The sequence below is a fragment of the Leptopilina heterotoma genome, unplaced genomic scaffold, assembly GCF_015476425.1.
Source record: "Leptopilina heterotoma isolate Lh14 unplaced genomic scaffold, ASM1547642v1 Lhet_19, whole genome shotgun sequence".
Lineage (NCBI taxonomy): Eukaryota > Metazoa > Arthropoda > Insecta > Hymenoptera > Figitidae > Leptopilina > Leptopilina heterotoma.
The window spans coordinates 640,734-668,317 of NW_025110908.1; the positions used below are offsets into that span (position 1 = coordinate 640,734).

The 27,584-nt window shown below is 21.4% G+C and overlaps 1 protein-coding gene across 1 annotated transcript; it reads left to right on the plus strand.

Moving 5' to 3' along the window:
• The first annotated feature begins 54 nt into the window (after nt 1–54).
• LOC122500621 (zinc finger protein 337-like) lies at nt 55–27,106 on the plus strand. Its single transcript, XM_043609632.1, has 8 exons — nt 55–58; nt 4,249–4,533; nt 14,982–15,167; nt 16,582–16,776; nt 19,150–19,347; nt 21,989–22,177; nt 22,560–22,874; nt 26,316–27,106. The coding sequence occupies exons 1-8, from the start codon at nt 55–57 to the stop codon at nt 27,104–27,106; spliced, it is 2,163 nt and encodes a 720-aa protein (XP_043465567.1).
• The last annotated feature ends 478 nt before the right edge of the window (nt 27,107–27,584 follow it).

Below are 27,584 nucleotides of genomic sequence, written 5' to 3' on the forward strand. Positions count from 1 at the left end.
CTCAACCAAAAATTATTGAAAAAATTGTTCACGTATTTCCTGAATAGTGTGAAAATGGGTATTTCTAAATATATATCTATTTTTAAAACGTATAATATAATTATGTAATTATAATATAATTATGTAATTATCATATAATTGTGTAATTATAATATAATTATGTAATTATCATATAATTGTGTAATTATAATATAATTATGTAATTATCATATAATTAATGTATGTCTATAAAAAAATGTGTTTCGTGTTTCTATAACAATTTTTGCAAAGTGTTTGGATAAGTATAATATTTTTACTAATGTTTAAGAAAAAAAAATATATTTCCTTCTCTTCGGTACCAAACAGTAATTTTTCTGTTCTTTTTAAAAATTGCATTGAATCCTCAAATTGCAAAATTTATTGTCATAGGCTAATGAGTGAAGCACAAAGAAGCCAAATAATTTGAAAAGAAAATAGAATCATGAATTAAAAATGAAAAGTTTTCTTTAAATATTTTAGTTCCCTCTGTTCCTCTTATAGTTTATTATTTTTAATACACTGGGAAATAAATATATTTGAATCAAACTTAATTATCTTTGTTATACAGTCAACCAAAAATTATTTTTGAATTAAATGTAATAATTTTGATTCAATAAATAATGAGTTCGATTTAATAAAAAAATTACATTTAATTCAATTAAATTAAATTTAAATAAAATAAAAAAATTTTTAATTTAAAATACGTTTAATTCAAACATATTTTTTTGGTTAACGACATATTTTTGAATTAAAAGAAAAATTTTCTCAGTGTAATGGTAGTAACTTTTTAATACTAAAATTTTAAAACATTTATAATAGTATCTAAAAAAATTGATCAATTAATGAACATTCAAATGAAGGAATAATTTCCTATTAAAAATACTTTCATAAATTACAGATTGCAGTTACTGATTTTTGTTTTAAAAAAATTCAAGCAAAAATTTAGTTTACTTTTAGAAATGTTACAGTAAATTTATTTTGACGGTTGTACAAAGTACAAGATATAAAATTATTGTACCTAATAAAAATTTGATTCGAGGAAGAAAAAATATATTTCGTTCATTTGAATGTTCAGAACTAGTTTTAGGCTCATAAAAATAAGAAAATTATAAAATCAGAAATTGAGAATATAATGCTTAGTTTCTGTAAATATTTATAGTTTCTAAAATAATAAGTTTTCATACTAAAAGTAAAAAAAAATGATTTTTTATCAAATGGTAATAAAAGCGCAAAAATCATATCAAATTGTAAAGTGAAAATCACTGAAAATATATAACAATTGTATATTATGTCAGCAATAAAAATGTATTCTATTTGAGTAAAATAAATGCACTATTTGTCTCATATTTGTTTCATTATTTTCTGCAATCTCATAATTTGTTCACTGAAAAAAAATTTATTGTGAAATTAAGAAAATATACTTAGCAAACATAGAAAAAATATCTATTTGTCTCAAAGCCAACTAGACTTTTTATTTGTTTTAAATAAATTTTTATTTTGTCCGAAATAAATTTTTATTTGGTTCAAAATAAAATTTTATTATTGGTTCAAAATAAAATTTTATTTGGTTCGAAATAAACGTTTATTTGGTTTGAAATAAAATTTTATTTGATTCAAAATCAAATTTTATTTGGTTCGAAATAAACGTTTATTTGATTCAAAATAAAAGTTATATTTATGTCGAATAAAATTTTTATTTAAAAATAATAATTTCAGGCTTTTAAGAAAAATATAATTTTATTTGCTTAATTTGGTTTAAATAACCTTTTTTTCTTCGTGCATCTATTTCTGAATATTTTATAATTGTTTTAGACTTTCTAAATTTAGTATATTATTTATTTTTTAAAGTGAAAAATTATATTCTTAATATTTAGTAAAAAATACTCTTCGATTTAGTAAATTATACTAAATACACTGAGAATATATCCCTATTTTAAGGATAGTATTTACTAAATTTAAGTATAAATATAAAATATTCTGAAATAGATGCTAAGTTTATATTTTCTTAATTTTGAAAATAAATTATTTCACAGTGTAATTTTTTATTTTTTAAACATATTACGTTTTTTAGAACACAACTAATTGTATTTTTATTTTTCAGATGTGAATATCAAATTGGATTTATGGAAAATTCACCAAGGATCGAAAGTTCAAACGAAATGTCGATTTCGTATTAAGAATTTAAAAAAATACGTCAGGACAAAATTTGGAGTCATTTTTATAAAATAAGAAATCCCACAAAAAAAAAATAAATGAACTTTGAAAATTTAGAGTATATTTTTCTTTTCCATAATGTAAAAAATTGACTTGATTTAAAAATAATCCCCGCCCTTTTTTTTTTGAATCTATCTGGATTTCTTCTGAAAAAAGGGCAACAGGAAAAAATAAATAAAACAATAAATTAAAAAAAATAAATAAAAATAAAAAAATGTTCTACTGTTTCTTAATTATTGTAACTTGTGATAATTGAAAAATATTACCAATAATGTATTTTCAAAAAAATAAAAAATACCTTTTTTCCCGGTCTTTCCTAGTATAATCATCATTAATTTGGGATTTTATGATCCTTTTTCAAAATTTTATCGTTATTTTAAATTTAATACCGAAAATAGTTTTTTTTAAATTAAAAAACTATATTTTGATCATAATTATTAATGAAATTAATGAAATATCTTTTTGTATTTCTACTCAAGTTTAATCAGATTTTTTTCAGACGAACTTTTTTTTATTTTCTCAAAATTGCATAGAAAAGTAGGCATGCTTTAGGAAAATTTTTTTTCCAAATTTTTCCAAATTAAAATTTTATAAAAGATTTCAAAACTACATGAAAAAAATATTTATTTTTTTTTATATTGGGTATTTTATTTAAAAAAAAAAATCATTGCAAGGCATTTTTGAAATTATTACATCTTCTGTTCAATAAAACTAAACTATATTTTTTATATCAATTTTGAAAAAGAATTCTCAATAATGCTTGTAAAATATATTTTATTTCTTAAAATAACAATTTTGAATTTGAATTTAAATTTTCTGTCATAATCTCTATACAGGAATAAAAATAGAATATTTTCATAATTTTTTTTAGTAATTTTTATAATTTTTTTAGTAATTTTTATCATTTTTTTTAGTAATTTTTATCATTTTTTTTTAGTAATTTCTATAATAATTTTAATAATTTCCATAGTAATAAAAATTATTTTGACAAGAATTTAATTAAAATCTATAAAATAATGTATTTAAAGAAATTGAAAATTTTATTCTTCAAATTTTGTTTCTCTTATTTTATTTAATTTCAAAAAAACCATTCTTCTTATGATTATTCAAAAAAAAAATTTTTTAATACTGCTGATAAAAAAATATAAACTGAAAAAAATTAACTTCATTTAAATAAACGATTACTTGTCAAATAAATATTTATTTGTATCAAATGAATTATATTTTAAGTGAATTAAATTATATTTACATGATTTACTGTAATTATTGATTCAAATACAATTTATTTAATAATAGATAAGTAATCGGTTATTTGAATCAAATTTTTTTAGTGCAATTTGGTTTAATTAAATAAAAAATATTATTTCGTGAATAATTCCTGGAAAATTCAAATAAAAAAAATCTAATTACTTGAAAAGTGCCTTGCATTTGGAGGAGGGGTAGTTCATTACAGGGGGGGGGTCGTTTTCAAACTATTTTTAAATAGAATGATTTAAATTTAAAAAAAAGACTTTAAAAATTGACTAATAAAAATTATTTTTAAAAAAGCTGGTATTTTTTAAAATTCTTTTCTATTCACCTTAAATCAACACACAAGCATGCACAATTAGAAACTCAAAATTATTTCCAATTAGTAGCCTTAAAAAAAAAAATTTTTTTCCTCCCTATATTGGAATGCAAAAAAAAAAATTAACTTGGGATTCGCTTTAAATTTAAATAAATTCTTTATTTTCCAGAAATTTTTTTTCGGGTAAAAGAAATTTTTTTTAAGGGCTTTTGAATCATTGTGAAAAATATAAAAATTCTCATTACGAAATTATAGAAATTAGAATTTTTTTTTCACAAACTTTACACTTTACACAAATGGTCACTTTATAATGATTCAAAGGCCTTTAAATAGTAATTTTTTTTTAAATTTCTACTATTTAAATTATTTTCAAATTTTTTAAATAGTAAAAAGTTTTATTTTAAAAAACAAAAAAAAAAATTAACAAAAACTGGAATCTTGTGTTCCAGCTGAGGATTTGAGTATCACAAGTTTAAAATGGGCAGCGGCTATTCAAAGATTGGCTGCGGTGCCATCAATAATGTGGCGATCGACATCGAGTTTGGGCAAAGGATTGAGCTTATCGCCAACAAATCCCGAGGGGTTCAGCTGTCAGGCCTGTGGCAGGGTCTATAAATTGAAGAGCAGCCTTCGAAATCATCAAAAATGGGAGTGCGGCCGACCACCGCAATTTCACTGTCCTCACTGCAGTTACAAGGCGAAACAAAAAATGCACATCGCCCGTCACATGGAGCGTATGCACAAAGAAAAACTCTACAAGCAGGAACTGGTATAATTTTTCGTCAAAAAAAAAAAAAAAATCCCATCACAAAATCCCTATCATCATCAAATGATATAAGTCATTTATAGAAGAAGAGCTTCGTAAATTTTACAAAAAATTTAATATCCAAAAAAGAAAAAAAAATGTTTAGACATTTTTTTTTGGTTTTTTAATTAGATATTCACTGATTTCGAAATTTTCTTTTACTGCGAGAAGTGAAGATTGGATTTTTTTATAGAAATATTTTTTTTATTTTTATCTTTTATGAAAGATGCAAAAAAAAAATTTTTACCAAAAAAAAGAAGAAATCTAACGATTTCTTATCCTTTTTCTTTAAATTATAAAGATTTTATAAATGAAAATAAAAAGAAATCTTACGATTTCTTATCCTTTTTTTTTAATTATAAAGATTTTATTAAAAAAAAAGAAAACAATTTTTCGATTTTTTATTTTTTACAAAAAAAAAGAAATCTTACGACTTCTTTTCCTTTTTCTTTAAATTATAAAGATTTTATTACAAAAAATAAAAAGAAATCTTACGATTTCTTATCTTTTTCGTTTAAATTATAAAGATTTTATTAAAAAAAAGAAAACAATTTTTCGATTTTTTATTTTTTACAAAAAAAAAAAAGAATTCTTACGACTTCTTATCCTTTTTCTTTAAATTATAAAGATTTTATTACAAAAAATAAAAAGAAATCTTACGATTTCTTTTCCTTTTTTTTAATAAAATCTTTATAATTTTTAAATCATTTTCCTAAAGTTCTCAACGTTCGAATAAACGAAATTTATTTATTTCTCGTTCAAATTAATTTTTTATTGCAATAATTTTGTGTTTCTATAAAAAAAAATTAATTGTCAAGTTTCTAAATGTAAAATTGGTTTTTAATTTTTATTGCAATTATGAAAATATTTTTCATAAAAAATATTCATTAAAAAAAATTTCAAATTTTCCAAAAAAATATTTCAAAATATTAAAAATAATCAAAATATTTATAAAAAATATTTCGATTATTTGCACGTTCAAGACTTGTGGATCATAGAAATCTTTATTCAATATTTATAAATTTTTAAAAATCTTTCTAAATCTTTATAAATTTTTAAAAAATCTTTATAAATTTTTGTAAATTTATTACAAAATCTTTATACATTTTTTAAAATCATTATAAATCTTTATAAATATTCATAAATTTTTATAAATTTTTTTAAATATTTATAAATCTTTAAAAATTTTTGAAAATTCATTACAAAATCTTCATAAATCTTTAAAAAATTTTGTAAATTCATTACAAAATCTTTCTAAATCTTTATAAATTTTTTAAAATCTTTATAAATCTTTATATATCCTTATAAATCTTTATAAACTTTTTAAAATCTTTATAAATATTTATAAATTTTTATAGAATTTCTAAAGTCTTTATAAAACTGTATAAATTTTTGTAAATTAATTACAAAATCTTTACAAATTTTTAAAACTCTTTCTAAATCTTTATAAATTTTTGTAAAATTTTTATAAATCTTTAAGAAATCTTTATAAATATTCATAAATTTTTATAAAATATTTATAAATCTTTATAAATCTTTCTAAAATCTTTATCAATTTTTATAAATTTTTTTAAATCTTTATAAAATCTTTATAAATCTGTAAGAAATCTTTATAAATATTCAAAAATTTTTATAAAATCTTTATAAATCTTTATAAATTTTTGTAAATTCATTACAAAATCTTTATAAAATTTTAAAAATCTTTAAAAATCTTTAAAAAATTTTGTAAATTTATTACAAAATCTTTATGAATTTTTAAAAATCTTTCTAAATCTTTATAAAGTTTTATAAAATCTTTATAAATCTTTAAGAAATCTCTATATAAATATTCATGATCTTTTATTAAATCTTTATAAATCTTTATAAAATTTTGTAAATTCATTACAGTATCTTTATAATTTTTTATAAATTTTTATAAAATCTTTATAAATCTTTGTAATTTCATTACAAAATCTTTATAAATTTTTAAAAATCTTTATAAATCTTTAAGAAATCCTTATAAAATCTTTATAAATTTTTGTAAAATCATTACAAAATTTTAATTTTCCAAGAATTTTCCATAAAATGTTTTTCTAAAAAATTTTCTATAGAAAAAAGAAAAATTCACTTCTTTGATAAATGAAAATTCGTATAAGTGATGAAAAGAGGAAAAAGATTTACAAAAATCCTTTTCTCTCCTCGTTTCGATATACAGAAAAGTAGAAAAATAAAATAATTGTCCTCTTTTTCAATTTTTAAATATTTTAAACGTTTTTTTCAATTTCTCTATAACTATATTCTTGTAGTTTATATTCGAAAAAGAGAGCACAATATTTATGTCGGAGCTACATTTTTTTAATATTGTCCACTCGGGGTAATCTAAAAATCCTACCTATTAAAAAAAAGGTAGAAAAATTGTTTTTCAATTCAATTGAAAATCTATAATTTTCAGAAAGATTAAAAAAAAAATCTAATCCTTTGAGTAATCTCAAAAAAAGGGTAAAAAATTAATTCAAAAACTCGTTTTTAAAAATGAGAAAGAAAAAAAATTTAGTCTCTTTCTCTCTTTTTGAAAATCAACTCAAAATTGAAGGAGTCTAAAATCTAAGAAGATTTGAAAAATTCTAATTTTTCCAAATTAAATTTCGAATATCTTGATATTAAAAATTAACCCTTTAACAATATCGTATGGGTTATTTAAAAATAACCCAATTTATTTTCCATATTTTAAAAATTGATTAGGCTAAAATATATTGAAGAATATAAAAATAGGCACGATGAAAGAAAATTTATAAATTAAAATTTCGCTATTACTAATTTAAGACAATTGAGGAAAATTTCTATTTATTTAAATAATGAAACTAAACGGAATGGATCTGTGATAAATGGAACAAGAATTGAGTAGCTTTATTATGAAGAAGGATCTTATGAGTGATACTTTGTTATCGTATTGTTTTTAAAAAAAAAAATTAAAATTAATAATATATCTATATTAAAATATAGTTTTTATAATTAGACCAACAAATTTTTTTTTATTTTTAAATCTTTTTTTATTAATAAACTTTAAACTAAATTGAAAAAAAAATATCATCGTGCCTTAAAATGCAAATTTTTAATCTGCATTTTTTTTTATTTTAATTTTTGCAATGAATTAATTGCATAAGTTATATACATATATAAATATTGATTAGATATTTAAGTATATTATATATTCGTATTTGTAAAAATTAGAAAAGATCACCCCGAGTTTTTTTTTTTTAATCTAAAAATTTGTGACAAATCTTTCAGACAGGAATAATTGTGAAATTCTTAGCAGAAGCTATGAAAGAGGTGTTTACATTGCATTGGACGTCTTGTGAATTAAAAATTCACAAATTCACAAATTCAGAAATTACGAAAAGAAAAAAAAATCCGATTTTTAATAACTACTATAGGTAATCAAACTACCAGTTAAGAAAAGATTTTTTTCATCGATCCAAGTTGCAAACTAGGAGAATTTTATTCTGGGAACAAAAATCTTGAGAACTACAAAAAAGTCTTTATTTTGTACAGAAATATTTTCTGCAAACATAGATTTGTAAAAACAAAACAAAAAAATGTAGAATACAATTAAGATTAATATCAACAATTATTTTTACAATTTAGAATTTTTTTTACAATTTTCCATACAATTTTCATCGAGATTTTTCTTCCAGTACAAAATTCTCAACGAAGCAAACACGAATGAATATAGAGATTAAGCATATTTTTCTACAGATTATTATAAATAGGTATTTTATTATTTTAAAGCTATAGTTAGGTTTATATGAACAAGACATATATTAATTTTGTGATTCTCACTTCTCAGACTGTCATATATACAAGAAACGAGTGATTCCTAAATAATGCATTTAGTTATATTTTTATAATAGAGTCGAAGCTTTTTTAGTACTACATCGAGAAAACTATTTTATAGCAAATAAATAAAACCCGAATCATTTCCATTCTAAGTCAAGAAAAACAAAAAAAAAAAAAAGACTTGGAACAAAAGACTGTTTCATACAATTATAGATAACAATTTTTAATCGCAAATTTTGGATCGATGAAAATCAATTAATCAATAGAAAAAGAAAAATGTCCAGAAAGCTAAAAAAAGTATTAATTTAATAACTAGTATTGTTATACTGTCGATATTTTTTACGCTTGAAATCCTACTATAGTTACAAAGAATCAAAATCATCAAATCTCATTGATGATGGACTGCAAGATATTCCCTAGGGCTGTACAACAAATGTATTATATTAAACTAAGTAGTCTTATATCCTCAAAATACCACCGTAAAAATATATATTATAGAAAAATCTATTTATATATCTACACATAAAAAAAATACAATAGAAAAGAAAAATACTCTCCTTATGCTTCTGGACATTTTTCTCACCCCCCCCCCCCCATAATTTCTATATGACACAAACGTCCAATTTTTTTTTTTTTATTTTATAGACCATATTTTTATGAAATAGAAAAACTACTCATTATAATTTTTAAGGAAAAAAAAGTCTCAGTGCGAAGATTGTTAGATTAAGATTATCTTAGTTCTACGCCATCTTGTTTTTTTTATATAATTATATAATCATTAAGTGATAGAAAAGCTTCTTTAAAATATCCTCATATAGGTAAATATTCTCATTTTTTTTTAATGATGAAAAAAAATTATATTTTAGAAGGAGAAAAAAAAATTTCTTTTTGAAAGCGATAGAAATTTATAAACAATATATTGTTTATAATTATTAAAAAAAAAAATACTAAATAGGATATCTTGAAGACATAAAAAAACACGTAAGTGCCTCGTGAAGGCCTTAAAAAAACGTCTAATTGCAGCGATTTATAATCAAATTTATATCGCTCGATAATTATATCATCCAAATGGAGATTATTAGACTACTATAAGAATAGTAAATAACAAATTAGACATTTCTTCCAGTGCACCTCCTTTTTCTACAGATTTTTATATAGTGAATTTTGAATTTTTTATAGAAATCTTTAAAAAAGTGACATTTTTTTTATCGAAAAAAGCTTTATTAATTTTAAATAAGAAAAAAAATGCGATGATCGAATCAAAAAAAAAATTCTATAGAATTTTACCAGAGGGATTCTGAAAAATTATTCTACATAAAAGTTCTTTAAAAATTAATAAAAGTTAATTAGTTAACACTATAGAATTCTGCGAAAATAATTCAATAGAAATTTTTAATTTCCTTTTTTTAAAATTATTTTTAAATACCTAGATATTTTTTTTATTTTCTAATAGACTCAATTTTATTAATAGATTTAAATTGTTTATCAGATTAAATTCTTTCAATAGATATAAATTAATTATATATTACTAATATTAATAATATTAATTTTTTCTGTTTTTGAATTTCGCGCCAATTTAGTTGACAAAACTGCCGCCCAGACGGCGTGAAAATTCTCTCACAAGCGGAATGAATCATCGCCTACAAACTTCTTTAAAAAGAAGAAGAAAGAGTTCCTGTTGTAAAATAACATTTTAATTAAGAATATAAACTAATAAATAAATTGTAAATAATTCTTATTAATTGATAAAAATCTTAAAGAAAATAAAATAAAGTTATGTTTTTGAAAAAAATAGTTCAACATAAGTACAGTAATTTCTTATTAATGAATAAAATTTGAAAAAGTAAAAAAAAATATATTAAATAAAAAAATATATTTTTTCCTACATTTGATTTTCTCTAATTTTATTCATTATTAAGAAATTATTAAAAAATCATTAAGAATTATTTACAGTATATTTATTATTGTAATTTATAATATTATTCACTTTATAACTGAAAAGATAATAATTTTCTATCAACACTGAGATTCATTATAATTATTGAAATTAAATTTGCTTCACTTCGTTTGTGAGAGAATTTTCATGCCGTCTAGGCGGCTGTTTAATGAACTAAAAGGGCGCAAAATTCAAAAGAAGAAAAATTCATTTCTGAATATATTAATTAAAATAGTGAAAAAATTAATTAACATCTATCAAAAAATATTCAGCAAAAAAATAATTTTGTAATTTCCACCTAATATTTACTAGAATCGTTCTAGTAAAATTCTACACAATATTTTTTTTTGACTAGAAACTAATATTTCGATTATACAACTAACAGAGATTTTAAAACATTTTATAGAATATTTATTTGAACATTCAAGACGTCTTTTGAAATACACGTGCCTTGAAAATACATTATTAAAAGACATTTAAAAATTTATTAAAAACATTAAAAAATTATTTAAAAAAACATTAAAAAATTATTTAAAACATTATTACAAAACATTATTAAAAGATTATTAAAAGATTATTAAAGAAACATTATTAAAAGATTATTAAAAAACATTATTAAAAGAATTATTAAAAAACATTATTAAAAAGATTATTAAAAAAAATATTATTAAAAGAACATTATTGATAGAACATTATTAAAAATCATTAAAAAACATTAAGAAAACATTATTAAGAGATATTATTAAAAATCATTAAAAAACATTATTAAAAGAAATTATTAAAAAACATTATTAAGAAAAATTATTAAAAACTTGAGATTAGAAATTCTTTAATAGAATATAAAATACTGGAAGGAAAATGAGATATTAGAATGTAAGCAAATTGAGGTAAACCTCTAATTGTATCTTTTTTTTTTTAATTATCAATTAGTTAAAGACATTGTAGTCTGGCTTTATTAATTATGCTTATCTAGGAATCTAATTATAAAATGCGATATTGGCGGTTAAAAAATTCATTTTTTTCGGTGTTGGATGATCATTAAATATATTATATAATAATTAAACAATTTGAAAAATTAATGAAAAGAACGAAAAAAAGTCCGGTGCGTTAAAAAATATAATTTCTTTGTTTCTTTTTTTTTGAAATTTTCACGACGAAAACACCAAATTTAGATAAAATATCTTTTTTATCGTCGCATTTTATTTATAATATATTATAAAAAAACAACATTTATGGTGATATTAAAAACTGAATTTATATTCGTGTAACGAATTTTAAAAAAATTTGCGTATTAAATGAACGAGAAAACATTATTTCTTTCTTTACAAAAATGTGATAAAATTACATTCTGTTTTTTATTTTAACGATACAATTTTTTATTACATTTTTTTTAAAACTTTTTTTTAAACTTTTACTTTAACCGTATTTTGCGAATAATGAAAAAAATTTGACATTGTTTGAAGAATTATGTTTTTTGAGATATTTTGATTGTATTTAAATTTATTTTTATTTGTTTCTGGACGAAAAACGTGAATGAAACTAAAGTTACGAATGTTTTTGGTCGATGAATTTGAATATGGAATTCCTTATTCTTTTTGGACAAAGAAAATTTCAGTTTACCTCGACAAAAACGTCCGGTAACTTCAGTTTTATAAAAAAGAGCTTGGCTCTAAAAAAATTTTTTTTTTTTTACGAAGAAAATAAAATTGTAAAAGAAACTACAATTTCAAAACGAAAACCCATGTTACTAGATTATGATACAGAAATTTTTGTTATGTTTAGGACTATTTTTCCCCAAACCGAAGTTATGTTATTCGTTAATGTCGATTTAAAAAAAAAAAATTTGCTTTTTTATTATATATATATTATTCTATACTTGTAAGGCAAGAAAAAAAAAACGAGACACTTGTACGACAAAAAAAAACATTTCCATTTTTCACGAAAAAGATAGCATTTAGATTATTAAAAATGTGAGAGCCTTGTATTAAGTGCCTTCAGATACAACTTAGATTTTAGGCTAAATAAAAAAGAGGCGCTGAGTAAAAGTCCATGTAAGCGATTTTTTTTTATAATAAATATAGTATTGTATGACATTTTGCCCGAATAGCTTTAGAAGTACAGAAGTATTTGTTTTTTTTTTTTTTTAATTGTAATTCTGTTAAAGGAAACGTAAATAACGTTGTATGCGTGAAAAGAAGGAAGAAATGGTGCAATTTTTAATTGTTTTGTCTCGGGTGATTTTTGAAGTTTGATTGTTATGTTTGAGAAAAAAAGAAAACTTCCTTAACAGAATAGTATTTTTCTGTACTTCTCGATTAAATAATTTGTCAACGTCCATAAGTTCTAATGATCTACTGCCATTTTTTATTTATTTTCTAGTGAGACTTTTAATATGTTCCTTCAGATGCTGTCTATTTTTATGCTTTTTTTATTTTTATCTTTACTAATTGTTTTTTACCTTATCTTTTACTTTTTTTTAGTTTTTAGTATTTAATTTTTACTCTTTTGACACGATTTCAATGATTCGATTCTGTCGAAATTTTTTTTTTATTCAGTTTAACAAAAAAAAATTATTTTTGGATTTTAATTCAGTTTGAAAAAAATTAATTCGAATTTTAATTCAGTTTGAAGAAAATCGAATTCGAATTTTAATTCAGTTTGAAGAAAATAAATTCGAATTCTAATTCAGTTTGAAGAAAATCAATTCGAATTTTAATTTAATTCGAAGAAAATCAATATGAATTTTACTCCAGTTTGAAAAAAATAAATTTTAATTTTAATTCCGTTCGCCAGGGAGAAAATACTTCCAAACAATTTTTTGTGTAATTTTATCTTTCAGTAAATTTGTCACTTACTCTACAAAAATTAAAAAATACCTACATTTTACTTTATCTCCTTAGCCTTTTTAATTTTTTTACACATATAGTACAAGTCTAAGAATTTTTTTCCACTCACAAAACTTTATAGTATTATTTTAAATGTTCAAATATAAATTGCTCAGCGCCTCATACGTAAAAGAAAAGCTTGTAATTTTACTTTTTTTTCGCCATGTATTTGCCAACGGATGACTATTTTTGTCTTTTATATTGTAATATTATATAGAAAATTATTATTAATTACGCTAAAAATAATCTTTCTACTTTATTTTGCAATTTTGAATAACTTTTAACAAAGGACGACGTATTTTGTTTATATACATAGAACAAAAATTTTTTTTTAATAATTGTATTTTGTCAGTTTTTACTGTTTTCAAAAATAATATTGTACGACTTAAATTTTATTTGCCATTCAAAAAAATGTACCACTTAAATTTTATTTCACATTCAAAAAAAACAAAAAACAAAAAAAAACAAAATTGTAAAACAGTAATGAGTTAAAGTACTCTTCAGATATATTGTTTTTGTTTCATATACAATGTGATTGTATAGAGCTTTGTATTCTATTTAGAGCAAAATAAAGTTCAGAAAGACAAAAATTGCGGATTTATTTATTTGCAATTCCTCCTGTAATTTTTTTATTTAATTTTTTTTTTAATTTTTATTTATTTTTTAGTTTGTTTTTTATTTTTTAGTTTTTCTGCAGATTTAAAATTGAGACAAAAAACGAATAAAAAGTGTTGTTAAAAAAAGTGTTGACCAACATTTTTAAGCTTTAACAATAATTTGAAAAAGAAACTAAATAATTTTTTTAAAAATAATTCTCTAATGTCAAAACTGGAAAATTTATTTTTAACTTTTATAGAAAAGTAAATGAACATTAAGTTTGAAGAGTGAACTTATTTCTCAATTTTCTTTCATATTTAAAAAAAAAAAATTTATTTAAATTTAAAAAAAAACATTTTTTTCTATTTTTTCTATTTTTTTTTTTGTAGGAACGATTTTTACATTTCTTTGTACTAACTATTTTTATTTTTTGCAGGTATTGCAGTTCACAATATAATTTAAACACTGGACTTGAAAAATTGAAAGAAAAAATTGGACATCTGAATATAATTTTACTCTTTTTCAAAAAAAGATTCTTCAAGTCGAAGTAAATGTAAATAAAAAAAAATGTTAATTAACAAAATTGGCTTTTTTCAATTATTTGCCCTTTTCACTGTGTTTAAAATCTTAAAACTCAATTAAATGTCTGTCAATGCAGAACCTAATTAATTGACTTTTCAGAAACCTCCTGTGCTACATGTCCTCACGTTAAGTAATGTCTACTGTCTTTTTATGTAAAAATCTGTTTTTTCACACAATTTGTCTTCAAAATTCGTTTCCAAAATTTGCGCACAAAATTTGTTTTCAAAATTTGATTCACAACTTTTCTGAAAGTATCAAATTAATATTAAGGCGAATCAATTTAATGCCAAAAATTTGGAACAGTTTTTTATTTGGTCCAAATTTTTAGTATCAATTCGTTGCTATTTGGAACAATTTTTTATTTGATCCCAATTTTTAGTATCAATTCGTTGCAATTTGGAACAATTTTTTATTTGATCCAAATTTTTAGTATCAATTTGATACTTTTAAGTTAACAGTGTTTCAAAATTTGTTTTCAAAACTTGTTTTTAAAATTTGCTTTCCAAAATTTGTTTTCAAAACATTTCTAACACTAACAAAAAATTGTGCTTTCTATTTCAGGTTTCAAAATACATCGACAGTATTCATCGGATCTATATCACTTTACATGTCGAACATTCACTGCAAATGAAAATCCAGAGGTGAACAGGCGATTTTTCTGCGACGTCTGCAGCAAGGGATACAAATGGAAGGAGTCACTTTTGAAACATCAGAGAATTGAATGTGGAAAAACACCACAATTCACTTGTGACATTTGCCTCAATCGCTTTATGCACAAACACCATTTAATTAAACATAAGTCGGCGAAACATCAAATGACACCCGTATCGACACACTCCAACTTTTCCCACTCGACTCCTAATCAAGTTCAATATTGACTGAGTTAATTAGCGCAAATTATTCTTTAATATATATACAAATACTATTCGAAATATGATCATTTGAAATGATCGTCTCGATTTATTTGAAATTTTAAATATTTATTAAAAAAAAAGTAATCAAATGACACTATTTAATCAAATGTACCTAAATTTTTAATTTTTTTTCGTATTTAAGTTTTTCTTTCACATTCTAATTTTTGCAAATCATTTAAATATTTATAATTTTTTCAATTCATGACTTTAATTTAAAAAATTTGTTTATAACAAAAGGGAAAACTTTATAAAAATTCCAATTGTTTCTAAAGTAATAAATTAATAATTGTTTTCTCTTAATTATTTTTTTCTTAATTTAATTTATAATTTTTTTTTTTTAATTAAAAACTACTCCATGACTTTAATTTGAAAAATTTGTTTATAGCAATAGGGAAAACTTTATAAAAATTTCAATTGTTTCTAAAATAATAAATTAATAATTGTTTCCTCTTAATTATTAAATTGAATTAGTGAATTTAATTTATAATTTTTTTTTTTTAATTAAAAACTTCTCCATGACTTTAATTTACAAACTTTGGTTCATATTTATAGGAAGAAATTTAAAAAAAAAAACTGCCAAATGTTTCTAGAGCAATAAATTAAATTGTTGAATTTAGTTTATGAAATGTACGAAACTAGATTTATAATCGGATTGTAAAATAAAAATTGAATACTAAATCCATTCATAAGATTTATTATTACAATTTTCCTCTTTGTGTTAAAAATATTTAGTCTGTTTCAGATTTCACCTTCTCTTCAACTGAAGATTCTCAATAAATTATCTTTTTTATTCTTTTTCCAGAGAGTGGATTTTTCTCCCACATAAAATTTCTTTTGGTATTGAATTTCTTCTAAAATTAATTTTTAATTAATTAAAACTTTTAATTGATTTTAATTAACTTTTAGTTGACTTTTAATTAATTTTTAATTGACTTTTAATTAATTTTCAATTGACTTTTAATTAATTTTTAATTGACTTTTAATTAATTTTTAATTGAATTTTAATTAATTTTTAATTGACTTTTAATTAATTCTTTATTCATTTTTAATTAAAAAAAATACTTTTATTGTTTAAATATATTTTTATTTTATTGAATAAGTTTTATTATTAAGTTGATTTTTTTAGTTTAGAGTTTAAGTTGATTTTATTACATTGAAAACTTGAGTTGCATTAAAATTTTGAATATATTTTTGCTAAAAATTTGAAAAATATGAAGATTTCAAAAGAAAATAAAATTTGCTTTCAGTTCAACTACTACCATTTTTGTATCCACTCAGTCAGCAAAAATATCCTTTCATCTGCCCACTTTGTGGGAAGGGCTACTCATGGAAAGTTTCTTTAAGCCGACATATTCGTGAAGAATGTCATAAAGAACCACAACACACTTGTGAAATATGTGGAAGAAAATTCAAACAAAAATCAAGCTTCAAGCGTCACTTAAGTACAATTCATCCCGATCAAAATAATTATAAAGTTTAACATTTCTCGAATAATATTATTTTTTTTGGTTTTGAATTTGTTTTTCTGACTTTTATTATTTGCAATTTATTTCGATAGCATTATTTTTTGGTTGTGTTTTTCGTTTTAGTATTATAGTAGGAAAACGTGATTCCAAGTCTTGAGATTAAATTACATTCAGACTTTTTTTAAAAATATTTTTATTTTATTAAAATATTTTTTGAGTTAGAAAAATAATTATTTTCGAATTTTTTTTATTTGGAAAATTTATGAGTAAAAGAAATAATTGTTTTTGAAATATTTCTTTTTTAAAGAATTTACGAGTGAAAGAAATAATTATTTTGGAAATATGTATTTTTAATTTGGAAAATTTACGAGTAAAAGAAATAATTGTTTTTGAAATATTTATTTTTTAGAGAATTTACAAGTAAAAGAAATAATTGTTTTCCATAAATATTTCTTGTTTAAAAAAAATTTACGACTAAAAGAAATAATTATTTGCGAAATATTTTTTGTTTGAAAAAATTTACGAGTGAAAGAGATAATTATTTTCGAAATATTTCTTGTTTAGAAAATTCACGAGTAAACGCAATAATAATTATTTTCTAAATATTTTTTATTTAGTAAAATTAGGAGTAAAAAAAAAATTATTTTCGGAATATTTCTTGTATATAACATTTTACGAGTAAACGAAATAATTATTTTCTAAATATTTTTTATTTAGTAAATTCACAAGTAAAAAAATTATCTTCTAAATATTTGTAATTTAGTAAGAGTAAAAAAATTATTTTCTAAATATTTCTAATTTAAATAATTTAAGAGTAAAAGAAATAATTATTTTTTTTTATTTTTTATTTAGAAAATTTACAAGTGAAAAAATTTATTATCTAAATATTTTTTAGCAAATCTACAAGTAAAGGAAATAATTATTTTCGAAATACTTCCTCAGTTTAGAAAATTGACGAGTTCAAAAATTGTTTTAAAAAATTGTTAAAAAATAAAAATAGATAATGAAAGTCAGAAAAAATTAACAATAACACTTTAATGAGTTCTTTTAATAATATCGACGTTGCTCAACTCTGAAGATTGAAGAAGACTTTTCTTAGTAATTTAGTTAAAAAGCTTATATTTTTTTGATTTCGTTTGATATATTTGTCATTGTTAAAGTTTTCCCATAGAAATACAATAATAAAGGACGTGAGATTATACGAAAAGGTGAAAGCGTCAAGCAGATAAAAAGAGACAAAGTGAACGTAACGTCCCCTCTTTTGTCTCTCTCTAGTGACGCATGCGCATGACTAGACGCAACTGCGCTTGCGCCACTATTTTCCACCAATAAGAGTGGCGCAAGCGCAGTTGCTTTTTCTATCGCGCATGCGCCAAGAAACAAAAACAGAAAAAGGGACGTTAAAAACACTATTTGTCTCTTTTTATTGTTCTAACGTTCTTCTACCATTTTAATACAAAGTCACGCCCCCTATTTTAATATCTCTATGAGTTTTCCATGTGCCTTGAAAATGTACCTTGTAGAATAAAAAAAAAAAAACTTAATTTATTAATTAGTTAAATACAAAATTCCTTAAAATTGTTAATTTTTACTAGTTACACGCACATTGTATTACTACTTAAATTTTTAAAAATAAATTTCTTTTTGCTAATTGTATATTTTTATTTGAATAAATATATTTTAATTTATAAATAACTTTACAATGCTTTCTTTAACTGGGCTTGGCAACATCATCATTTGAAGATTGAAGACATCATCAGAAGATAAAATATAATTTAAAAAACAAAATTTTTACTAAAAATCAACTAAAAATAGTTAATAATTTTTTTTTTTAAATATTCATAATATCTTTTCATTATATCATTGGCTTATTCATCAAAAAAATCAAAACGTTCGGTTTTCAAATATTTTTCACTATAATTTCAATTTAGAGAAAATCAATTTTACTTAAAAGAAACTTAGAAAAACAAAAACCGATGTTTTTTAGAGAAAAAAAGTTCTACCTGGAACAGTGATAAGTTTCTCTAAAATAGCGAAAGTATAAAAAAAATCAACTAAAAATTTGACTAATTTAGTGAAATTTGTACCTGTTCCAGGTGAATATTTTTTTTTCGTGTTGTAAAAAATATTGCATGTTTTTTTCTGATAAGAAACTACGAATAAAAAAAAAATGAAAAAATTTTTTTTTTTGCGTGTTTGATAAATGTTGCGATAAATCGAGAACAGTATATTTGGTTATTAAATACTGTGAAATTTATTGAAATGCAAAATTTATTAAATTTAAATGTCAATAAGAAGAGGAGACTAATTAGAAATTTTACTAATTAAATTTTTTTTTCTTATTTTCAGATCGCTACGTGTGTGATGCGTGTGGTAAATCTTACAAGTGGAAAGGCACATACCATGTTCATTTAAAATTTGAATGCGGCGTTGAACCACAATTTAATTGCGCTATTTGTCAAAGAAAATTTCGTCACAAGCATCATTTGAAGGAACACTTGAGAAACAAGCATCGATGCAATTCACACGAAATAAATAGTTTATTAAGTCGATATGCTAAATAACTTCTAAATTTTTTTTTTACTCCCAAAAAAAAAGTTTTCATTTAAAACAAACTGTTTATTAAAAAAAAAATTTTCATTCAAAAGAAACTGTTTCTTTAGAAAAATTCTTTTATTTAAAAGAAACTGTTTATTTAAAAAAAAAGCTTTTCATTTAAAACAAACTGTTTAAAGAAAAAAAATTTTTTTCATTTAAAAATACTGTTTATTTAAAAAAACTTTTCATTTAAAAGAAACTATTCATTTAAAACAAAAACTTGTTTTTAAATAAAAAAAAAATTGCTTTTATGCCAAAAAATCACGTTTATCATAAATGCTTTAAAACTGTTTGAAGTTTATTTTGTTACTTTCTCGTTTTTTGTTTCTGGTTTGTTAAAAATCTGAAGTTAAATTTTTACATTCTTCTCATATTGAGACTGTGTTTGATTTCTTTTTATAATGCCAAATTTTTATTGACAATAAATAAAACTACTTATGTACAGTAAATTTATTTTCTATTCTATTATTAGTTCTAGTTCAACTGACCTGCCTTAGATTTGTAAAAAAATACATTAATTGTTTCAAATCTAATTACGGTTAAAAAATTATATTCCATTTAAAATGTCGAAAATTCGCAAAAATTCAATTACATAATATGTTCAAAAGTTTTATTTAACTTTTCGTCAAAATTTCAATTATCTTTAGAAATATTAAAATTCTTCTTCGAAATTCAATTATTTTCAAAAAATCTAAAAAGCATTGTCAACATTTCAATTATCTTTATAAATAAATTTAGCAAAATTCTTCGACAAAATTCAATTATTTTCAAAAATTTTAATAAAATTCATTAAAAAAATTTCAATTATTTTCATGATTAACAATATTTATCACACGAATTCAATTATTTTCTAAAGTAATAATATTCAATTATTTTCAAAAATTTTACTAAAATCCATTGCAAAATTTCAATTATTTTCAAAAATTTTAATAAAATCCATTGCAAAATTTCAATTATTTTCAAAAGTAATAAAATTCTTTTTAGGAGAATTCAATTATTTTCAATAGAATTTTAATCGAATTTCTCGAAAAAATTCTTAAAAATTTTATTAAAATTCGTCCAAAGAATTTAATTATTTAAAAATTTGTTGATAAAATTTTTAATAGGAATTCAATTCCAAGAAACATTCAATTATTCAATAAATTATTTATTTGCATTTCATTTGTATTTAAATAATTGAATTCTGGTGGAATTTTCTCATAAACATTTGATTTAAAAATAGATTTCAGTTAAAATCTTAGATTATAATAAATTGAATTATTTCAAATAATTTCATTAAAATTTTTAAAATAATTGAATTCTATCGAAACATTTTTTTAAAATTGCCTTAAAATAATTAAATTTCTATCAAAAAAAGTTTTATTAAAACCTTTTAAAAATAATTGAATTCCTATTATTAATTTTTTACAAGAATTTAATTATTTTTGAAAATTTTAATAAAATTCTTTGCAAGAATTCAAATATTTTCATAAAGAATTAAATTCAATGCAGAATTTCAATTATTTTATTTATTTTATTTATTTTTAATACAATTTTAATGGAATTTCTCGAAAAATGTAATTATTCTTAAAAATTTTATTAAAATTCATTGATAGAATTCAATTATTTGAAAATTTGTTGATACAATTCTTTACCAGAATTGAATTTGAAGAAACATTCAATTATTCAATAAATTATTTATTTGCATTTTTGCATTTAAATTTGTATTTAAATAATTGAATTCTAGTAGAATTTTCTAACTTAATTTTTCTAAATTGATTTTCATTTTATAAAAATGAATTTCAGTTAAAATTTTAGATAATAATTGAATATTAGATGCAATGGAGCGTGAATTTTAAAAAAATAATTGAATTTTGTAAGTAATTTTTTTGAAAAAGTTTAATATTGAGTTTTTTTAATATTATTTTTAGTTTCTATTTTCTAATATTTATTTAATTAAAGAATTTACGAATAATTGAAATTTCAATTTTTCAATTTTAAAATTGAATATTGTAAAGAAATGAATTATTTGGAAATTGTCAAAGTACTTTTTCGAAAATTATTAAAAATTATCGATGTAAAGAAGAATTTTAGATAAAAATTCTTAAAAATAATAATTGAATTGATTTTAATTATTATAATTATTATAAAACATGAAGAAATAGATGACTCCGAGTCGAAGACTCGGAGTTATCGATTTCTTCATGTTTTATAATTATGAAAAATTGAATTTCTAGTTTTAAGTAAAATGTTCTCTTATTTGATTCGGACTGATTCTATTTTTGTCAGTTGGTCCGTAAATGGTCCGTAATTTTTAATTTTTGGTCCGTAAAGTCCGTATTTTTAAATACTTTCACTGCTTCGAGCCCTGTAATTATATAAAACTTATACAATCAACTTTAATTTTTGTAAAATTATTTCTTTTTCCTTTTACGAACAGAAATGCGATTAATATCTTTTTGTACCTAAAGGACATGACAATAAAAAACAAATCCGTAAGTAAATATTTATCATTAAAATAAAATTTAGAAATTTTTGTTAAAATCCTAAAATAAAAAGACGATTTTAGGAATAAATGGAATTTTCTAAATGTTTCGATCATTTTTTTTAGAAAAACTGTGGATATGCTTCCGATGTGGTAAATCCTATAAACTACGAACATCACTGAATCAACATCTTCGTTTGGATTGTGGGAAAATGCCCTCATACATTTGTACCTTATGTGGAAGGAAGTTTCTACGAAAACATCATTTGCAATCTCACGCTAAACGTCGACATTCCATTATAATTTACAATTCTAGTTTGACAAATTTTTCTGTATAGAATTTACAGGCAGAAAATAGAAAATCAAAAAAAAGTGTATGTATGACGTACGAATAAAGTATTCTTATTTATCAGCAAAAATGTATTTACAAACATTTTTATATACATAAATGCTGCCTATTAATGCCATCCCCAAATAGATTGCTATCAATAAATTTTTTAATTTTCTCCTTATTTTTAAGACATAAAAATCTATTTCTAAAAAGATCTCTATCTGTATAATAAAAGATCTCTATCTAAAAAAAAGAATAATTGCAATATTTCATTTTCTCTTCTAAAAACTGCAAGTTTCTGTTTGTTTCTTTATTTTCTCCCCATTTTCCCTTCCGTACTGATTCGAAAATAATTTTCCATTTCAGAATTTCCAATGGCAAATTTATTCCCACCGCAAGATATAAATGATTCATCGTCGAAGGATGCATCGTGGAATTTCTCAGATATTTCACAGGAAAGATCACCATACAAGCAGCATTCATCGCAAAATTGGATACAAATGAATAGCGGGAATTCAGAAAAAAAATTCTCTTGTTCACGATGTGGAAAAATTTATAAAGCCACCACATCGCTCAGTCGTCATATACGCTTAGAATGTGGTGTTTTGGGCAGTGAAGTCTGTCCCCTGTGCAATAGACGTTTCAAACATAAATTTGTTCTAAATTCACATATTTTGGCTTGTCAGCGAAGACTTCATAACACTGTTAGAAATGACAATAGTTAAACAAAAAAAAATATCGAACAGATTTTACAAAAAATACTTAATTTAAATTATTTTATAGTTTACAAATTAAAAAAAAAATTTTTTTTAAAAAGTAAAAATATTGAAGATTATAAAGAAGGAAAGTTGTAAACTTTAGGCAAGTGGTGAAGAAAGGTACGCGGGGAGGAAAATTTTATAGGTTATGTTTGTTGTGTTTTATTAACTGTCGATTCAAAGTACCTTTTAAATCTTTATTCTTCTTTTTTTTCAATTCTTTTCTTTATTTTCGAAAATATAATTGTAAACTAATTATAATTAATATATTATAAATTAAATACAATTTAATTTATTTAACAAATTAATTTTTCAATTTAATTGTAAATCAAGTATATTTCTTGTATTAAATATATTTAATTTACAATTATATTTTCGAAAAGAAAAAAAAAGAATTGAAAAAGTAGAAGAATTGTGAATTAAATATATTTAATTTACAATTACATTTTTTATTCATTAAATTATTATTTAAATGAAATAAAAAAGTACGAAATTGTCCAATGAAAATTATTTTTTCTTTTGCACAATTAATATTCCAATGAAAATTATTTTTCCTTTTACAAAAATAATATTCCAAGGAAAGAGATGACAAACATAACCTAAAACTTTTCGCTTCTTTTGTGTCCCTTTCTTCACCGCGCGTCGAATTCAATTTCTGTGTATGTATTTAAAACAGTATTATATATTTTACATAATAACTATTAAGAATTTAATTTGTAACTAATGTTAATTTTTTTTAATGAAATATACATTTTAGAATAAGACATTGATTTATTTAATTATTTGGTAGTGCAAATTTTTTGTTATGCTTAAGTAAGATACTTTTAGTCCCTTCTCAACGTTCGAATGACCGAAATTTATTTGTTTCTCTTTCAAATTTTACGATAAGAATATATTCGGTCACGTATTAAAAACAATATCATGTTTTTTTTCTATTTTAATATGGTGCCAATTTTTTTTTTTTTTTTTTTTTTTTTTTTTTTTTTTTTTTAATTATTAATTCATTAATAAGATTAATTTGTTAATTCATAAATTTATTAATACACGAAGAGAGAATTTATATTAAATTTTTTTAAAAGTATTTTACAAATTGGGGAAAAAGGGCGACGAAGAGAAATTTTGATATAAAAAATACTAAACTTTAAAAAAACTTTTGTGAAATTTAGTAAAGTTATAATATTAAAATTTAATTAATATTCTTCATATTTGATATAATTATACTAAATTTCACATAAGTTTTTTCAAAGTTTAGTATTTTTTATATCAAAATTTTTTTTTAATCAAATCAAATTTATTTTAAACCAAATAAAATTTATTTGAAAGAAATCAAATTTATTTGAACCAAATCAAAGTTATTTTCAACCAAATAACTTTTATTTGCAAGAAATTAAATTTATTTGAACCAAATAAAATTTTTTTAAACCAAATCAAATTTTTTTTTAAACAAATCAAATTTTTTTTAATCAAAAAAATTAATTTGAATGAAGTTAATTAAAATTTGAACCAAATAGATTTTTTTTGTAATCAAATAAAATTTATTTTAAAGAAATTAATTTTATTTGTACTAAATAAATTTTTTTTGAACCAAACCAAATTTTTTTGAGTCAAATCAAATTTATTTTAAACCAAATAAAATTTTATTGAACCACATAAATTTTTTCTGAATCAAATCAAATTTATTTGAACCAAATCAAAGTTATTTTTAACCAAATAACCTTTATTTGAAAGAAATTAAATGTATTTGAACCAAATAAAATTTTTTTTAACCAAATATATTTTTTCTGAACCAAATCAAATTTTTTTGATTCAAATAAATTTTTTCTGAACCAAATCAAATTTGTTTGAACTTTGAACGAAATCAAATTTATTTGTACCAAACATAATTTTTTTTAAATCAAATAAAACTTTTTCAAACCAAATCAGATTTTTCTGAATAAAAAAAAAATAATTTGAAAGAAATTAATTAAATTTATTTGAACCAAATATTTTTTTTGAACCAAATAACATTTATTTGAAAGAAATTAAATCTATTTGTACCAAATACATATTTTTGAACCAAATAAAATTTATTTGAAATTTTTATATAAATAATACTAAACTTTAGAAAAACTTTTGTGTTTAGTAAAATTATAATATTAGAATTTAATTAATATTCTTGATATTTGATATAATTATACTGAATTTCACATGACTTTTTTTAAAGTTTAGTATTTTTTATATGAAAATTTCGCTTTGTCGCACTTTTTCCCTAATTTGTAAAATACTTTTACAAAATTTAATATTCTGTGTATTATTAATTTGTTAATTTTCTTAATATTACTAAAAATTGATAATTTATTGATTTTCTTAACATTATTAATTTGTTAATTTATTAACTTTTTTAATATTATTAATTGTTAATTTATTAATTTTATTAATAATACCTATTAACTCGTTCATTTGAACGTTAAGAATTTTTCGAATATGAAATTCACTGCACTGCAAAAACAAGTGTTTTGTTACTTAAAAACGTATTTTCTAATAAAAAAAAAGAAATGTATTTTATCTTATAGACGTAAATATGAAATTACAGGATTTCCACAATTTTTGCAGGATTAATTTTATTAAATTATTTTACGCCTAATATTCAGTTGGAATAATATTGGAATTCTTTAATTAATAATTAATAATAGTCTACGACTTTCTAAGGTCTTTGAAAAGTATTCTAAATATTTACCTTAAATAAATTTTTTAATATTAAAGTATTTTAAATTTTAATTTTAATTTAATTTTAATTTTATTATTAAAGTATTTTAAATTTAAATTTTAATTAAATTTTAATTTTAATATTAAAGTATTTTAAATTTTAATTTTAATTTAATTTTAATTTTAATATTAAAGTATTTTAAATTCGCGCGCCAATTTCTACCAATAGGAAAGCGAGTAAGACGCCGGGGAAAAAAGACGCGCGCAGCCGCTGACGCGCCTGCGCGAGTCTTTTTTTCCCGGCGTCACTACTTTTTTGCCCTCTTTTACTATTTTCTACTTTGTAATAATAAATAAATAAATACACTTTCAAGAAAATTTGCTGAAATGACAAAAGTTTATGAAACATTAAAGAACACCTCTATTTTTCCAGTGCAGGCCTATTAATATTATAAAAATATAATTTCTTGTAAAAAGTAAATCTTCTGCGTAATGTACATTCACAATTTAGTTGTGTTTCAAATAATTTCTCTGCAAAATTATTACATACTAAAAAATATAAAAAATATCATCTATTTTTACAGAAAAATAAAAATAGTTCCATATTTAATAAAAATTGTTTCGCAAAAAAAAAAATTCCAAATAAAAAAAAACTAATACAATTGAATTTATGTTGTAGATATTTGGGAACATCCCGTTGCAGATCCTCTACAAATAACCCCGGCGGAAAAAAATCAAAATCAAACTTTCACATGTAATCGTTGCGGTCGAATGTATCCACAATTAAAAAGTCTGCGACGTCACGTCTTTCATTGTGGACGAATTTTAAGTCAAGCAATTTTAAGCGATGGTGATGTGCATTACGTCGACGAAAATGGCGACGAACGACAATTTCTCTGTCCCTATTGCAGTAAAGCCTATCGTTGGAAGAAAGGATTAAAAGTTCATCAGGAGCGTTGTCCGATAAAATTGGCTCTTGAAAATCCCCAAGGAGAAAATTCCAAGGCACAAGCAGCAAAGAAGAAAGAAGAAGAACGTCCATCAACGTCCGATGTACCAATTCCAGCAATTGTTGTCAAAGAAAAATGCCTCGATCGCTATCAATGTATATTGTGTGGAAAAAGTTATAATTGGCTGAAAAATTTGAGACGTCATCATAAAATGTGTCGGAAGAAAGTGATGAGTAAACGTTGGAAGGAGTGTAAAGTGATGCTGGAGCCACTGCCAGGAGATAATGTCGGAGGTGGACGAGGGCAAAAGTTTAAATGCTCCTTTAAATGTGATGTTTGTTTAAAGGAATTTAAATGGTTGAATAATTTGAAGGAGCACAAGAAAAATTGCAAACCGAGTGAAGCCGAACAAAATCAATGGATTGCTGCTGAAAATGCTGAAAATGTTGAAAATGATGAAAATGATGAAAATCAAGAGACGAAGTTGGAAATCGAAGAAGAAATTATCGACATTATGTAAATTTTGAATAAAAAAGTAAAAAAGTAACTAAATATGTAAATCATCGAGTTAAAAAGTTACTTTATATTATTAGTCACGTATTTTACTGATGTAAATTAAAAATTTTATCGTCTTTATTAATCTATTGTTTTTTTTAACAATATTCTTTATAATGAAATGAAAAAGTTATAAATGTATTTGTAGAAATTAGAAAATAATTACTATACAATTAATATACAAACATTCCATTCGTCGGCGTCGGAAAATATTGTTTTTTCAAAACCAAAAAGAATATAAACATTTTGGAAGTTCTCAACTTAGAAATGTACTATGGAAAAATTTTCAGCTCCCTAATAAAGAGGTTGTCACCTCTTTATTTCCCTAGGGAGCTAAAAAAGTTTTCTTTAAAAACTAAATAATAATTTTCGACACTAATTTCAGGGTTGAAATCCAAGTTAAAAAAATTTTACTAGAACGGTTCAAGAGAATTTCTACATGA

Coding starts and splice junctions, on each gene's coding strand:
- LOC122500621 (XM_043609632.1), top strand. Junction 15,168..16,581: donor AAAAACACCACAATTCACTT/GTGACATTTGCC, acceptor ATTTGCTTTCAG/TTCAACTACTACCATTTTTG. Junction 22,178..22,559: donor CATTATAATTTACAATTCTA/GTTTGACAAATT, acceptor TTTCCATTTCAG/AATTTCCAATGGCAAATTTA.